Source organism: Marmota marmota, unplaced genomic scaffold (assembly GCF_001458135.2).
Source record: "Marmota marmota marmota unplaced genomic scaffold, marMar, whole genome shotgun sequence".
Taxonomy (NCBI): Eukaryota; Metazoa; Chordata; class Mammalia; order Rodentia; family Sciuridae; genus Marmota; species Marmota marmota.
In genome coordinates, this window is record NW_025999925.1 from 6,681,940 (window position 1) to 6,698,697 (window position 16,758).

At 41.1% G+C, this 16,758-nt stretch overlaps 1 protein-coding gene across 1 annotated transcript in view; it reads right to left on the bottom strand.

Moving 5' to 3' along the window:
- Positions 1 to 16,758, bottom strand: part of Arsb (arylsulfatase B) — a 155,558-nt gene that overhangs the window by 57,008 nt on the left and 81,792 nt on the right. Inside the window, exon 5 of the mRNA XM_015497831.2 lies at positions 11,689 to 11,759. Within this exon, the coding sequence (XP_015353317.1) occupies positions 11,689 to 11,759 (71 nt within the window). The remainder of the gene's footprint in view (positions 1 to 11,688; positions 11,760 to 16,758) is intronic.

Below are 16,758 nucleotides of genomic sequence, written 5' to 3' on the forward strand. Positions count from 1 at the left end.
GCTGGAAATGACAGAGTTTGGCATCATCGGAATCCTGGGGACATAAAGCTAATGTGTAAATGGGTGTTGTGGTGTGGCTACAGTCTGAGTGTGTCCCCCAGGGGTTCATATGCTGAATGCTTGGTCTTCAGTGAGGTGATGTTGGGGGGTGGTAGAACCATTAAGAGGTTGGGTATAAAGCAAGGTGTTAGGTCACTGAGGGCGCCGCTCTCAGAGGGAATTGACAGACTTCTTGTGGAATCCCACTAAATTCCCCTCAGAGACTATTATAAAAGAACAAGCCAGGCCCCTCTCCACTTGATGGCTCCCTGACTCACCAGAGGTCTCTCTCTTTGATATGTACATAGGCCATGATGCCATCCACTATGTGACACAGCCAAGGGGGCTCTCACCATAGCTGAGTCAATATCGGTGCCATGCTCCCAAACCTCCAAAACTGTGAGCTAAATAAACCTCCTTTGTGTACGAATTACTTAGTTGTAGGAATTTTGAAATAGCAACAGAAAATGGATTAATATAGTTGGGTTGTGAACAAGTAACCACATGGTGTTATACAGAAGAGGATTTGCCAAGGCCACTGGCCCTTGGTTAAATGGCCTAACTCCCAGAGGCAGGGCCAGCCTCTAAGCCCTTTAGGTCAGCTTGTTATCTGCCCTGCTTATCTTGATTTCTCCAAACATAAAAATGGGACAGTGGGATCTGCCATTTCTGCGTAGCCAAGGCCTGTGGTGAGGATCAATTAGTGTTTTTAAAGTGCTGTGGGTTTGGTTCCGTTTATTTATTTTCTTGGGTTGACAGGCAGGCGGCCAGCGTGGAGTGTTAACAGTGAAGGTCTGATGTGTGTTCCTGAGACGGCTGTGTGAAGGCTACGAGGCTGGGGGACTGCCCTCTGCGTCAAAAGGCCACAGTTCCAATTAAGTGTTAGTGTTCCCTAAAGCTGAAGAGGCGGCCTGGAAGTCTCTGAAAATTAAAAAGGAGAAAAGTTATCTGTGTTTGGGCTCTGTGATTGAGGGCAGGTAGTGACCCACAGCGAGGAAAATTTGACAGGCTCAGAAGACAAATATTGGCAGTCAGAGAAGCCAGATTTTGCTAACATCATGACAGGCTGTAAAATGAGCTCCTATTTGATAAGGAGAAAGAATCTCAATTGAGAAATCAGGGTCTGAGGTCTAAGAAGCCTGTCACACACTTTTGTGGCCTTTGACCCAGCAGAGTGGGCAGAGGGTGGTGCAAGAGCAGCAGCTTTGCAGGCAGCATGTTCTAACCAGGGTCTTTGGGTGTGGCTTTCAAAACTGCATCTTGATGGCTTTATTTCTGATTATGGAAGTCATCTGTGCTCATTGCCAAAATTTAAAACTGAGAAATACATAAAGTAAGAAGTTCAGCCTCCCTGGCCCTCTCCAGTCCCAATAGCTAGAATGTAATTACTGTTTGTAAAAGATGGACATATTTACAGGAACTCCCTATAATTGTCTCCAATCTATAGAAAATGAAACAGATGACTAGAAGAATTTATCCACAGGGTCTCAAGAAATAAGCCAAAGCTAGTATTCTAATCTAGTTTTTTTTTGATACCCTCAAATTCTGTATGTTGCATGAGGTGACACTGCTAGTCCCCAACCACTGCTCCCCTCCACCTCCAATGTAATTGGTACAAGGCACAGGCAGGATTCCTGGGACCAGCTTTATAAACAGAAGCTGTCACCATCCACAAAGTCAGATGATATCTGAAACCAGCAAGGCTGATGTTACTACTAGACCCCTTTTTCCAGTCTCATTTAAACAAAGCATGCCCCACTGAGATGAGATGATTATCACTAAGTCTGGTGCCATCCTCTCAACAAACAAGTATAGGATATAAATCAAAGAGACCCCTAGAATCAGTAGAATTGGACAAATGTGATAGGCCTGGACCCCGAGAGCCCTCAGTTTCTCCATCTGAGTTGGAGGAAGGGTGGATGAGCTGCCTGCCCAAGTGCCTGCCTCTGGTATTCTGTGCTGCCAGCAAGCGGCAATGCATAGCTGGTGACCTTGACCATCCCACCTCTTTGTGTTCTGTCAATATCTAATTTCAGGCTGAAAGAAAGTTGCCTTTGAGTTGCTACTTCCCAAATATGCTCCAGAAAGAAGTGAAAGTGACTTGAAAAGACTATATGATACTATCATTACTCTTGCTAGGCTTATTCTATTCTAATGAGTCAAAAACTTCAGATGAGTTAATGATTATTCACTTGTTAGCACGCATTTTTTTCAGTAGGTATGATTCTCCTCTAAAAAAGGCCCTGAGAGAGCTGGATGAAGTCTGGCCCCCTTGGAGCTCAAAGCTCTGAAACACATGAATCTGGATAACTGCAGGGTGAGGTAACAGGAGCCCAGTGTCCCTGGAGGCTCCAGAGAAACTCAGGGGACTGAAGTTTGGAAAGATTAGGGAAGACTTCCTGGGCAGTGGTATCCTGTGGGCCCTAAAGAAAGGACAAACAAACAAAGGAAGAGGAGGGTAAGTGAAGGGGTGGTTTGAATGACCAAGGTTGTAGGAGGCAGGCTGGGATTCTGCACTTGACTCTGGGCAGCTGGGAACCTGGACAGCCCTCAGGCAGGGAGGGTAGCAGCAGTGTCAATGCCTCTCCCAGACCAGCTTATAACAAATTAAACCTTCACTGATCTGTGGAACATACAACAGCACCTGGCACATCAGGGCCATTAGCATTTAGGGATAAACCGTCTCAGAGAAAGCAGCCCAACACTGGGAAATGGAATTGAATGTTTCTCTGAAGAGGAAACAGGGAGCAGCTCCAAGCATTTGAACCTGGATGAGTCTCAGCTCTCGAGCAGATGTGGCAAATGTACCACAGAAAACGTGTGAGAGAGGACGGGGAGGGAAACTGCTCTTTCACCCTGTAATCACGAGCAGAAATAACCCCTCATTACAACCTTTAACTAGAGGAGGCCTTTAGATGAGGTAGTAACAAAGCTGCACAGAATCCCTTTGAAGACTGAGCCATTGGTGGAGCGGAAAGTGCTAACTCCGTCAGCACCCTTCATGAGTAATCAAGCTTCTCCCAGCAGAACTGGAGTGTCTTACATGTGTTAAATATGGACACACATTTACACAACTGGATTGTGAAAGCGATCTGGTGAGCACAGACCTCCGCCATCCATCTCTAGAATTCTTTTCATCACCTCTTCTGACTTCCAAGGTGAGTTGTAGCCTCGGATGGGCCTGGATCATTACCTCCAAACATCGAAGACCAGCCTGGTACCTGGGGTAGGTGGTATATATCTGCTCTGAGGCAAACAGATGCCTTTGAAGTGATTCTCCTCCTGGCCTGAGCCATCCTGGCTGGGCCCCGGGGAAGCATGGCATTTGCCACTGAAGCACCCAGGGACCCAGGTGGAGCTGAATGCAAGCCTCTGGGGTCAGAGCTGCTCCCAACATTTTAGGCATTCCCAGGCTTTCCCACAAGTCAGCCTGAAGGGTGCTGCCCCATCCCCAGGACTCTCGATGGTTACTCTACTGCCCACACTGTCCTGCTGGAGAAAGACACTGATTCTAGGTCAGCCTATTAGAAAGAAGTATTTTAAAGATACAAGGTACTGTCTATGGCTTGACTGTGGTTTGTCCCTCCAGGGTTCATGTGTTCGAGGCCTTGTCCTCACTGTGGTGTTGTTGAAGTGGTAGGACCATTAAGAGGTGGGGCCTCCTTGGGAGTTGGTTAGGTCAATGAGGGCACTGAACTAAGAAGGAGCTGTAGTTTTCCTGGAACCCTGAATTAGTTTCCTCAATAGGAGTCATTATTAAGAGTGAGGCCCCCCCACCATCACCCCCTCTCAGCTTCCCATCTTGCCACATGATCTTTTCCACATGCAGTCTCACTATGATGCCATCTACCACTGGGTCCTTACCAGATGCTGAGCAGATGGGAGAACCTGGTATTGCAATCTTCACTTCCAGAACTGTGAGCAAAATAAATGTCTTTTCTTTATAAAGTATCCAGCCTCAGGTATTTTGTTAGAGCCATAGAAAATGGACTAATCCACAGAAGAAAATGTAATTTGGAAGATTTTTCTTGGAAGGGAATAGAAAAAATACTGTTTGAACCAAAACTAAAATACTTTCAAGGTTACCTGAGAACAAAGTTACAAAGATCAACAAAAATCTCCCTCAAAGGACACAGGAAAGCAATTACAGCCCACACACCTGACACTGGCTATGGGGCTGGCAGGGGATAAAAGCAGAGTCAGATGGGAGGCTCTGAGAGGGCCAGGAGCCAGTGAAACAATAGAAAGGACCTTTCTAAGCAGGCAGGAACAGAACTGAAGACAGAGGGAGCCACCAGAAGGGGCAGTGTCCAGACACAGAGGGAAGTCAAGTTGAGCCAGACAGAGGCCAGAGGCAGTGGCTTTCTAAATCACTATTAGCCTATCAAGGAGCTCTAGGGGAAAAGAATGAAATAGGCAGAAAAAAATCCCACACCACCTTTCTGGTTATTTTCAATGCAGGGGATGGTAAGGGTAGGCATGTAAAAATAAATGATTATTTTCAAACATCTGTGTATGATCATGTTAATTATAAATGACAAAGTGACTTGGGTCTTCAAGGTTTATTTTTATTTTTAGGCCCAAAATATAGGATGTAGGATCAGGGTTTGAGGGGAGAGGGCAAACTGCCATCTGCAGGCACTTTGAGATTCCAGAAACACTATGAGATAATAAAACAGTGGCTTCTACCTGTGAGCCTGTTCACCACTCATAAACAAGTAATAACTGAGAACTTACTATGATGCTGGGCTCTGTGCTCCACACTGGTCACAGGGCAGTAATGCAAAGCCTCAGACCCTACCCTTCTTGTTTTAAATGTTTTACTTTGTGGCAAAATATAAATAACAAAATTTACCATTTTAACTATTTTTAATGATACAATTCAGTGGCATTCAATGCATTCGCAATGGTGTGCTGCCATCACCACCATCCATCTCTAGAATTCTTTTCATCTTGCAAAACTAAAACTCTATACCCATTAAAAAACAATTCCCCATTCCCTCTCCTCTCAGCCACTGGTAACCATCATGAATCTGACTACTCCAGGTATCTCACATTAGTGGAATCGCATAGTATCTGTCCTTTTGTGACTGGCTTATGTCACTTAGCACGCTGTCCTTAAGGTCCATCCATGTTTCCTTTTTAAAGCAGAATTATATTCCAGTATAATTTGCCACATTTTAATCATCTATTCTTTTTGTCTTTCCCTCCCTCTCTCCCTTCCTTTTCTTTCATGGAGCGAGTGACTGAACCCAGGGTCTTGCTAGGCGAGCACTCCACCAATGCCCCATCCATTCATTTCCAAAAGACACTTGGGTGGCTTCTACCTTTGGGCTCTCATAAAGGATGCCTCTGTGAGCATAGGTGCAAAAATATCTGTTCAAGCTCCTGCTCTCAATTCTTTTGACTGTATACCCAGAAGTGAAATGGCTTCGTCCTATTATAATTCTATTTGTAACTTTTTGAGGAACTACGGTACTGTTTTTTATAGCGGCTATTCCATTTTACATTGCTCCAGCAGTGCATATGAGTTCCAATTTCTTTTTCTTTTTTGTATTAAGTAAGGGATCGGCTTGTATTTCTCTTTTTTTATTTTTTATTTATTTTTATTTGTTTTAATTGAGTTCCAATTTCTTCACACTGTCATTGTGTTATCTTTTTGTTGCAGTGACCAAAATACCTGACAAAAACAACTTGAAGAAGAAAAATTTATTTTGGGCTTATAGTTTCAGAAGTCCAACTCCATGGCTCTGTGCCTGAGGTGAGACAGAACCTGATGACACAAGGGCACAGTGGCGGGAGCTTCTCAGCTCATGGCAGCCAAGAGGGAGAGGAAGTCGGGAGAGAGGGAGAGAGGGAGAGGAGGAGAGGGAGAAGGAGAGGGAGAGGAGGAGAGGGAGAGGGAGAGGGAGAGGGAAAGAGGGAGAGAGGAAACAGCAAGGAACCAGGGATAAAATCTAATCCCTACCTAAGTGCACACCCCTAGTAGCCTACTTCCTCCTGATGAGGTTACAGCCTGTAAGATTTCTTAAAAGCCCCCCACCCCTAACCCCCATAAGCCTTTCTGTACCACTGGAGATCATGCTTTCAAAACATGAGCTTTTTCAGGAGATATTAAAGATCCAAATCATAAGTCATCAACATCAACACCTCTCCCCCTCTCCCCGATGGTAGTCATCCTAATGTTGTGATCTATGCATCTTTCAGACTTGTGCTGTATTGCAGGATTGTGAATATCCTGGTCCATGAAAAATCCTGTGATTTCTGTTGCATATGTGTTTGTACATTGACACCAATCTTCGGATCCAGCCTTTGAGTATTTTTACCCAAGTCACAACCTACCAAGGGCATGTAACCATGGAAAAGAATCCTAACTCCCCCAGCAAAAAGGGCCCTGGATGTGCCCTATACTCTGAATAAGACAGGTAAGGTGGAGTAGCTGCTGAAATCTAAGAGGCCAGCTTCTGAGTAAAGCTGTTGCCAGGTAGAGGAGGCTTCCCTGGGAACATCCAATGCCTATTCATACGACCATAGACTATAGGAGACATTGGTCCATAATCTTCAAGAAGATCCATTAAAGGGAGAGTGAAATCGAGGTGTGGTGGCGCATACCTGTAATCCCAGCTACTCAGAAGGATCTCAAGTTCAAGGCCAGCCTCAGCAACTTAGTGAGGCCCTAAGCAACTTAGCAAGACATTGTCTCAACATTAAAACTAATATAAAAAGAACTAGGCCTGTAGCTCCGTGGTAAAGTGCCCCTGGGTTTGATCCCAAGTACCAAAACAAAAAGGAAAAAAAAAAAAGGGAGAGAAGAGATGGGAAAGTGGATCAATGGTGTGATGTTTGAGAACAGGGATCAGAAAGGTGGGAAGGATGTAATAAAAATGAAATCATGAAATAATTCAGATTATTCTAATGCTTATGTTTCTAACATTTCCTCTTGTATTCTCCTATTTATGACTACACCTTTGGCAACATTGCTACTTATTAATGAGTACATCCTTTCTAGCCAGGTGGCAAAGGAGAGAGACTGAGTGAACATATTTGCTCCTTTGAGGCCCTATTTATATAGAGACCCACAGAGCATTGAACCTGGAAGGGACCTTAGAGCTTGTTGAATTCAATCTTCACAGAAGGCAAAACTGATAAAGTGGGGCTCGGGCAAGTGGAGGTGAAACATCACCCTCTAATACATTTGCACAATCAGTCTGGAAAGTGCTGGGGAGAGAAACCACATAAATGTTTCTTTGATGACACTGACTCAGACGTTAATCTAGACATTAAACTCAGACATTAATTTATACCTGAGACTGGCTGCTTTCTGATTTAACTCCACAAAAGCTTCCAGAACAAATTCATAGAACATAGTTTATGAATCCAATTTCCAGACTTGGCTGTCCTATAAGTGCATATTTTCTTATGGTTGGATTCAATACCCCCTTCCACAAATAATTGCAAAGGAAGTTGGCTTATAGCATCATCCTAAGAGCAGCAGTCCCCAAGGATAACTCTCTTTTCATTTCTACTTCTGCATCACAATAGACTGAAGTAAATATAAAAGCACAGCAGAGAAGGCCCAAAGTGTGGCTCTGTATGAGGAAGAGGCTACAACTTTGCTCCCAAAGGCACTGACTACAAAGGACACCCTGTTTGCGTGAACCAACAGGGAGTGCAGTTCTATGTTGATGCAAGAACCTAACAATGTCTCTCATTATGTGCAGGAACCAAAACAGGGGTCCCAAGGTGGTGAGGAACTTCAACGTGAAGAGGGCTTTGGAGATGGTAGATGAAGTAGAAGGTCAAGAAGCATCCCTGAATTACAGCAACAATCACGGGCCTGAGCGAAACCACCAAATAACACGTAGGAAACTGAGTCCAAGAAAAGTAAACATCTCTATAGTCCATGGGTGGCAATATTAAGACAGTTCTCTATTCTGATTTCCATGCCCTTACTTTTACACTTCAGGAGCCTTTTGCCCATGCTAATATTTTTCTAAGAGTACCAGAGGGAAGACATCAAAAATTACAGCAGGCTACACTAAGGACCCTGCTGCAAGCAGTGCCGGTGGCCACACAGGAACACAGCTCTCAAGCTGCCACTTCTAATGCCAAACCAAAATACAGCCCAGTGAGTGTGGAGACTCATGGCTTTCTATCTGGAGGTGGAACTTATCAGGTGAAGAGCATTTATAGCCTTTATAATGTGAGCAGCACATTCTGCACATCCCCTGGACCTAAGTTATACTGGGTGCATTAAATTACTCAGAAGTTTTATAAACCATTCCTGCCTTCCCACTATTCTCCTCTAACTGACTTTTTGATGTGTCTGGAATGTATTTTATGTCTTATGTGTGAGGGGCACAGAAAGTTTAAGACTCATTGATGAGGCTGCACAGTAACTAATCACAGGTCTGTGATCATCTTACACAGATGAGCAAGCTTCAAGAACTCTCCTTCTAATCAAAGACCTAGTATTAAACTGTAAACTATGCAACTCCTAGAAGAAAATGTAGGGTCAATACTCCAACACATAGGCATAGGCAGCGACTTTCTCAATAGGACCTATCAAACTTGGGAAATAATGCCAAGAGTTAGTAAACGGGATGGTATCAAATTAAAAAGTTTCTGCACAGGAAACAATCAGGAATGTGAAGAGAGAACCTATAGAATGAGAGAATCTTTGCTAGCTAAACTTCTGACATAAGATCAACAGATAGATATATAAAGAACTCAAAAAACTATACACCAAAAAACAAATAACCCAATTAATGCATGGGCAAATGAATTAAACAGACACTTCCTAAAGAAATACAAATGGCCAACAAATATAGGAAAAAATGTCCAACATCATCAGCAATTAGGGAAATGCAAACCAAAACTACACTAAGATTTGATCTCATATCAGTCAGAATGGTTGTCATCAAGAATACAAATAATAGTAAATGCTGAAGAGGAAGTGAAGAAGAAGGAACACTTTTACACTGTTGGTAGGACTGTAAATTAGTATGATCAGTATGGAAATCAGTATGGAGGTTCCTCAGAAGACTAGGCATAGACCCAGTTAAACCACTCCTTGGCATTTAACCTAAAGAAGTAAAGTCAAACTATAAGGATACATGTGTACCCATGTTCCTAGCAGCATAATTCACAATAGCCAAACTACCAAACCAACCCTTGTTCATCAATGGATGAATGGGAAAAGAAAATCTGGCACTTATACACAATGGAGTTTTATTCAGTCATAAAGAAAAATGAAATTATGTCATTTGCAGGAAAGTGGCTGAAGCTTGAGATCACTATGTTAAGCAAAATAAGTCAAACTCAGAAGGTCAAGGATCATATGTGTCCTCTTATATGTGGAAGCTAGAGAGGGAAAAGGAAAAGAGAGGTGGGGGAGGGGATCTCATGAAAATCAGAAGGAGATCAGTAGAGGAAAGGAACCAAGGGGTGAGAGGCAGGCGGGGGAGTGCTGGGGAGTAATACTGACCATATTATGTTGTTATAGTGTGTGCACGTATAAATATGCAACAAAAAATCCCATCATTATTTATAACTATGATGAATCAATAAAAAATGTGGGGATAAAAACAATAATCCTTTTAGACCAATAGAAATATACTGCAAATCCCATATGTAATTTGAATTTTCTATTAGCCACATTTAAAAAAGGAAAAAGAAATAGAGAAATTACAGTATTTATTGCTAGGCCAAAAAAAGAAAGAAAAGAAACAGATGAACATCATGTTAATAATATGTTTAACCTAATATAGCCAAATCATTGTCATTTCAATAATATATATTCAGTACCTAAGCATACTACAAGTAATATACATCAAGCAAAATATATGTATATTAAGTCTTCAAAATCTGATGTATATTTATGGTTATACCCCATCTCAATCCATAATTGCCCACATTGCAAGTGCTTAATTGCCATATGTGGCTATTGGCTACGATCCTGGACAGCACAAATCTAGACTGTTCTTACCATCCACAGAGCTCCAACCACACTCTTGTCTGTCCCGGCGATATAACTTTACTCCAACAGAAATAGAAATTTCTTGGGATGTAGCTATAGCTTAGAGTAGAGTGTTTTTTAGCATTGGCATTTAGCATTTAGCATTCCCTCTCCAGTGGAAAAAAGGAAGGAAGGAAGGGAAGAAGGGAAGGAGGGAGGGAGGGAGGGGAAAGAAAGAAAGAAAATTTCTTGCCTGTCTCAGGGCCTTTCCTTTCCAGATTTAAAGTGTCCACTTTGGTCTTTACTGATCCCAACTCTCCTCCAATTGTCCAATCAGTTATCAAGGATTCGGTACTGAGTGCTTACCAAGTACTGGGGATTTTGTTAACTGATGAGGATAAAAAGGTAAGAAAGTTACAGACCCTGACTTCTAGGAGCTCTCAGCTTAAGTGAGAAGTGCGCAAAATGTGCGATTGCTGTGAAGAGACACATACAATGGGATCCAGAGAGGAAGGAACAACTGTTTCTTATGGGGCTTCTGGGAAGAACTCAGAGAGGGACTTTGGACTGGGTTTTGAGAAACTGCGGAGAGGCAAGAAAGGGTGTTGCAAGCTGGAAAAAGCATATTCAAGACAGAAGTATGACAGTGTGCGTGCTTGGGAATGGCAGGCAGTGTCTAGCACTGCAAGAACAAGACAAGGAGAGCCCAGAGTGCCGCTGGAAGGCGAGCTGGGCCCCGAGTGCCCTATGACACATTTAGAATTGCTATGGGGCAACTCTGAGCAGAAATCTCTGGACAGCACAATCTTGTGGCAACTTGTTGCACAGATGGGAGAGCACAAAGAAATAAGGAGAGCTGAACTAAGAACAGCAGTGTTTCTAAATAGGGGGGATGTGAGCACCCACATGAACACAGGGAATGTGAGGGTGCTGCTTTCTGAAAATAATCTCAAGATGAGCCTCACAATGAATCTGGGCAAAGGGCCTAATTATTAAAGCTTTCCTGGAACAAAGTGTCTATACGAGGGACATTAGGGCCACTAGCATGGTATTTATACAGGACCATTACAATCTGTTGCCATCTGAAAGCACTAAATGTCCCTTTCCCTGAAAGATTAATAAGGCTCCTTAAAGATTAATTTAGGCATCAGACAGATTCCAGATGAATTACTTCCAGAACGGCTGGGAAAATCACACCTGTGATATTCAGCAGGGGTGGGCAGCACCTGGCCAACGTGATCAATCAAACAGTGTGGTGGCTCACATCACCCTGGGACCCCACGGTGGCTTATTTGATGGTGTATTTTCTGGAAGAAGACTCTGGAACTCTCAGGCAAGAACAAGACATTTGTAGTGAGAAGGTGCTTCAGAGATCTCTGGCTTTTCCAATTGTCGAAAGGGAAAGCTGTGACATGGAGAGTGAAGTGGCTTAAAGGTCACACAGCCGTAATGGCAGAGCCAAGCATCAAATTCACCTTTCTTGATTCATCTCCTGGTTCTCCTCTGGCAACATCCTGCCCTCTGTGGTGTCAAAGCCACCATGGGATTAGTGGACCATGTGTCATGAGGAACTGTTTACCTTCACAGCAACTCAGCTGGACAAAGAGAAAACTAGGCTAGAGACGGTAGGTAATAAAACCACCTTTTGAGCCGAGGAGATTGAATACAGTAGCCATGAACTGGGTACTCACATGGAGAAAAGTCTACAAACTTCGGGTCGATGTTATGCAGCAGCTCCACTCTGGGGGACGGGCGTCCTTCACTAGAAAAGAATTTTTTTAGGAAATGTTAATTTCCTCTCTCAAATGGGCATGGGTTATTTTAATACTTCCTTTCCTTGTACTTGCAGAAAATAACAAACCTGCCAGTTAAAAATTTTGTCATGAATTTAAAGTCTCCAAAGACTGTGGCTGGTGTATGTCATCATTTGTCTACATTATAACAATCACTGAGCACTTCACACAAAAATTCAGTGTCAAGCATATGATGATATAAAAATAAATGAGTCCTGTGACCTTTTGCAATAAACACTGTGGCTGTATTTAAACATAACCATTCTTTACACCTGAGAAAAGAGAAGTCCAGTCATTCTGTGGTAACTTCATACGGGTCACTTACAAGGAAGAGAAGAAAGAACACCTGCTCAAATGATGGCACCCACCATATTACAGATGCAGTATGTCTCATAGATTGGCGTATGCCACAAATCTTAATTTCTCCCATACCAAAGTGGGTCATAGATTTAACACAAACATATATGAAATAGACCTCCTTAAGACTTTTAAAAAAGAGTCTATATACAACTTCAGTCACAATCTATATTAGTGCTGAGAAAGATATGGAGACAACTTAGTCCAATCCTGTCCTTTTACTAATGAGGAAGGTACATAGTATGTCACTGAAAGAATATTGGGTCTCAAAGCAGTATTTTTTTAAGAACTGGGAGAATAAACACCACCAGATACAGTGAGAAATGCACGAAGTAGCAAGGTCATTTTTTAAAATTGCTTTTATTTTTTAAATACATGACAGGGGAATGCATCACAATTCTTATTATACATATAGAACACAATTTTTCATATCTCTGAGCAAGGTCATTTTGTTAGAATGGACTTAGCCTTATAGAAACTGTTGAGCACAATTTTAATTATCAAGAGAGTACTGAGGACTACTTGATAATCTGATACTCTAAACCAAGAACTAAAGGTTGCAAAATACAATTGACCATGGAACTTGTGCATAATGTGAATAACCAACAAGTCTTTTGAAAGAATCGAGAAAATGTGTTTTCAGGTGGCCTAAAGTCCATACGTCCATACCCCAAATTCACAGCTAGGCGTTTTCAGTAGTCATTTGGGATTTCAAAGACTAGTCAAATTTCAAAAACCTTAGGTTGCTATTTGTAATTTTGTGTTTGACACAAATGTTAAAACCAAATTTAACTAATTAATTATAGCCAAACTAAAAAACTTCAACTCCCATCATTGGTGTTCTCTAATATAAAGGTAATTTCAACAGTAAAAAAAAAAAAAAAAATAGGAAGGACACAATCTCAGAATAAATGACAGTCCTTTAAATTCAGCATATTTAACTTTAAGGTCCTATAATATTTGTTGCTCCTCTCTACTCCATAAAACACAGTAACTTGAGAGAGTGGAAGGGACAATACTTAGGGATGCCTCAAGTCCTCAGGGACTATACTCACGGACTGGTGCCCGCGGTTCTTATTTTACTACTCAGGGATAGCACTGAAGGATTGGGTGGGGCTTGAGGGTAAGCACATCTCCCAGGACTCCCTCTTCTCATTTGCTTCCTGAGTCACTTCACTAGTTCCATATATATCCTGGAGACTGTCAACCCATCCCAAATGCCAGGAACTAGGGTTTGATCCCAGAATGGGAGTCGGGATAATATGCAAAGAAAATGGTAAGTGCAAAAAACAAACAAAAAAAATGTAAACAGAATGAAGAAGATGATGATGATGTCTAATTTGTAATCTTAAAAACAAGTGAAGAGATTAAAATTCTGGATTATAATATCAAGGAAGGGAAATTAGAATGAAAACTTTATTACGTTCTATAAGATTTGGAAAGGGGGCAAAGCTATTGATTAGACTTAACCAAGTATAATTTGTGGGCCACATTTTTAGGATAACAATTAAAAACAATTTTTTGGGGGCTAGAGAAAATCTAAACAAAATTCATTCGATTCAAAGGAAAGAAAGAATGAAGTAGGGTGGATAGGCATCTAAAATATTCAGTTTCTATACTGCTAAGAAACCATTCATCTTTAAAGCAGAATTCCCTGGAATGCTCCAGAATAGTAGACACAGTTAAATAAAGGATGTGTTTCCAATAACTCTAGAGAGAGTTTATATGGATATAATTCGTTCATTTCTTTTTTCCATTATTTAGAAGAGGGAAGGAAACTAAATTAAATAACTTTTTTAACCCCAAAGGTTATGAATAATCCTAGTTGACTAATGAGTCACTGGAAAAAAAATTTCTTAGGCAGAATCATCAGGAAGTAAATAGGGGCCCAGACTCCGCCTATCAGAAGCTGCAATTCTATTTTTTAAAATGTAATAATCAGGCTGAGCCTGGTGACACATGATGGTAGTCCCAGCTACTCAGAAGATGGAGGCAGGAGGATTGCAAGTTAGAGGCCAGTCTGGGTGACTTAGTGAGACCCCTGTCTCAAAATAAAAAGGGCTGGGCATATAATTTAGTGGTTGAGAGCTTGCCTAGCATGCACCAGGTCCTGGGTCCAAACCCTAGCACTGCCACACACAAAAAAGAATTCTGTTGATAATTTCCTACAACCAGTGCCTTAATATACTCTGAATAGGTAAGTGGTCTAACTATCTTGAATACAAATTTTTGGCATATGATATAATTTCTGTTTCAAGGGTGTATATATCAGTGGGTTGAAGAAAAAAGCATGTGTTATATATGCATAGCATGGTTTCAGTAATATCAACTGTGTGATCACTACTGTCCTATGAAATAAATAGTGATCTTATCAAACATGTAAAATGGTTAGAGGATTCATGATTACTATAATATTCTGCCTTCTGTCTGTGTGTCTCTCCATATAATCATATATGTATGTATTCATTTTTAGGTAATGCTACAAATACTATAATATCCTATGATTCTAATATACACTATACATTATACTGTCCCAAAGTTTTATTTCCATACAATCAAAGTACCAAAAGTAGACTTTTTTTAACCAATTATGAAGGTATCACTTTCTCATATGTAGGACAGCATTGTCTTTGAGAGCAAAGCTGTTAAAGGACAAATTACTGGGTAAATAAAATAAACATGGGCCATGTTTTTCTTTTTCTTTCCTTTTTTTTTTTTTTTTTTTTTGGTACTAGGGATCCAGGGGCAATTTACCACAGAGCCACATTCCCAGCCCTTTTTATTTATTTTTTTTTTTATTTTGAGACAGGGTCTCACTAAGTTGCTTAGGGCTTCATTAAGTTGCTGAGGCTGGCCTCAAACATAACGATCCTCTTGTCTCAATCTCCTGAGCAGCTGGAATTATAGGTGTGCACCACTACACGGGGCTGAGCCTTATTTTTCTTATTAGCAAAATGTGGATAAAAATACTTATGTGACGGGATTGTTATGAAAGTTAAATGAGGCAAGAAAGCCCCTTTTATTGCAAAATATAGATCCTGACTCTGCAGACACCAAAAGAATACAACCACAGACACAAGAGTAAAGCCTGAGACACAAATACAAGAATAATATGAAGATAAAATGGAACATTAATTCTCCTCTCCATTCTTCTTGCTGGCAAGAGTCCCTTTATGAAACACAGTGGGGTAGCTATAACTTTAATTTCCAAGACATGCTGCGTCTTCTCTACCATGTGGGAGCCTCTTATTAGAAAAACACCAGTGTCCACATAACTGAGTCATGCAACCTACTCATTATGAACTGCATATTAAAAGAAAGATATAGTGCAATCTGTTATGAATCTTCCTAATTTTTTTTTGTTTTAGGCAGATGGTATGGTTTAGCTGTATAAGCAACACTATCTTCAACAGGCTATTGATTCCATTTGTGAAACTTAAATCTGAATAATGACTGCTGATGTGTATGGGAAGTGATTTTTCAATAATCACATAACTTCACGAAAAGCCCTGTTGTGGGTGAACTGAGGCAATACGGATGGTTTCACTACAGAAAGTGTTTGGGCTCCAGACTGACAGCAAAAGAGCAGAGCTTCTTTCAGGCAGGAATGGCTGGAACAGTTCAAGGGTCGTCACTGTGCTTGCTCCCTCCCACCCCCAGCGTATACAAATGCCCATGGCAATGAAGTAGACAAAGAGCTGTGTAAAGAAAAGAATCATTTTGTTCACATTGACCATTTAATGAGTCAATGTGAACAGAGTCCCATCTCTAAGTCAGTGAAATGGGCACGGATGAAACGTGCTAAACCGGAGCTCTTTTTATCCTTAGTTTTGAATATTAGTAGCTAGCATTGATAGAGCATATATTATGCCATATTCTAAATACTTCACATGCATTATCTAATTTAATTATCAACACAATCTTGGCACAGAGTGGCCAAAGGAGTTACAAGGTTGAGCAGGTGATAAAATTCAGGTAGACCAATGCCTGAATCCCCACTCCTAACAGGGAGGCAAAATTGTCTGTTTTGTGAAATGTACACATGACCTCTGTGTCTACTTGAATGCCGGTGTTTCTTAATTCACTTAGCTTATTTTTAAGGCTCCATAAGTAAATATTTCTATTATAATAGCAAATGTCTCTATTTCCAAAAGTGTTGATCATTTTTATCTACCCTCTTCTTGTAAAGACTCGTTAAGTGGCATACGATTGTCAGTGGTGGCATTTCAGTATTCAGTTCGTTTACTCCAAATTTCACATTTTCTAGATCAGTTTTATTAAACAACAACAACAACAACAAAAGAACAAGGAGTTACTGATCAGTGACTTCTTTCCAATGTGCTATAAATATTTTCTAAAAGTCTACAGTGTCAGACACTGAGATCACAGCACTGTCCACAGAGTTTCCAGTTTTTGACCTTCATTTTCCTATTTGTTGAAGGGTGGGGCAATAAAACACTTCCCATAAATAAATGAAATGCTATTCCCTACTTCTCTTACCCCTAGCTGCTGACCATCTGTCATAAAGGACACACCCTAGAAGACAGTATCAAATTTTTAGAAAAAGAAATAGCCATAGAAATAATTTCTGAAAATTAAAAAAAAGAAACT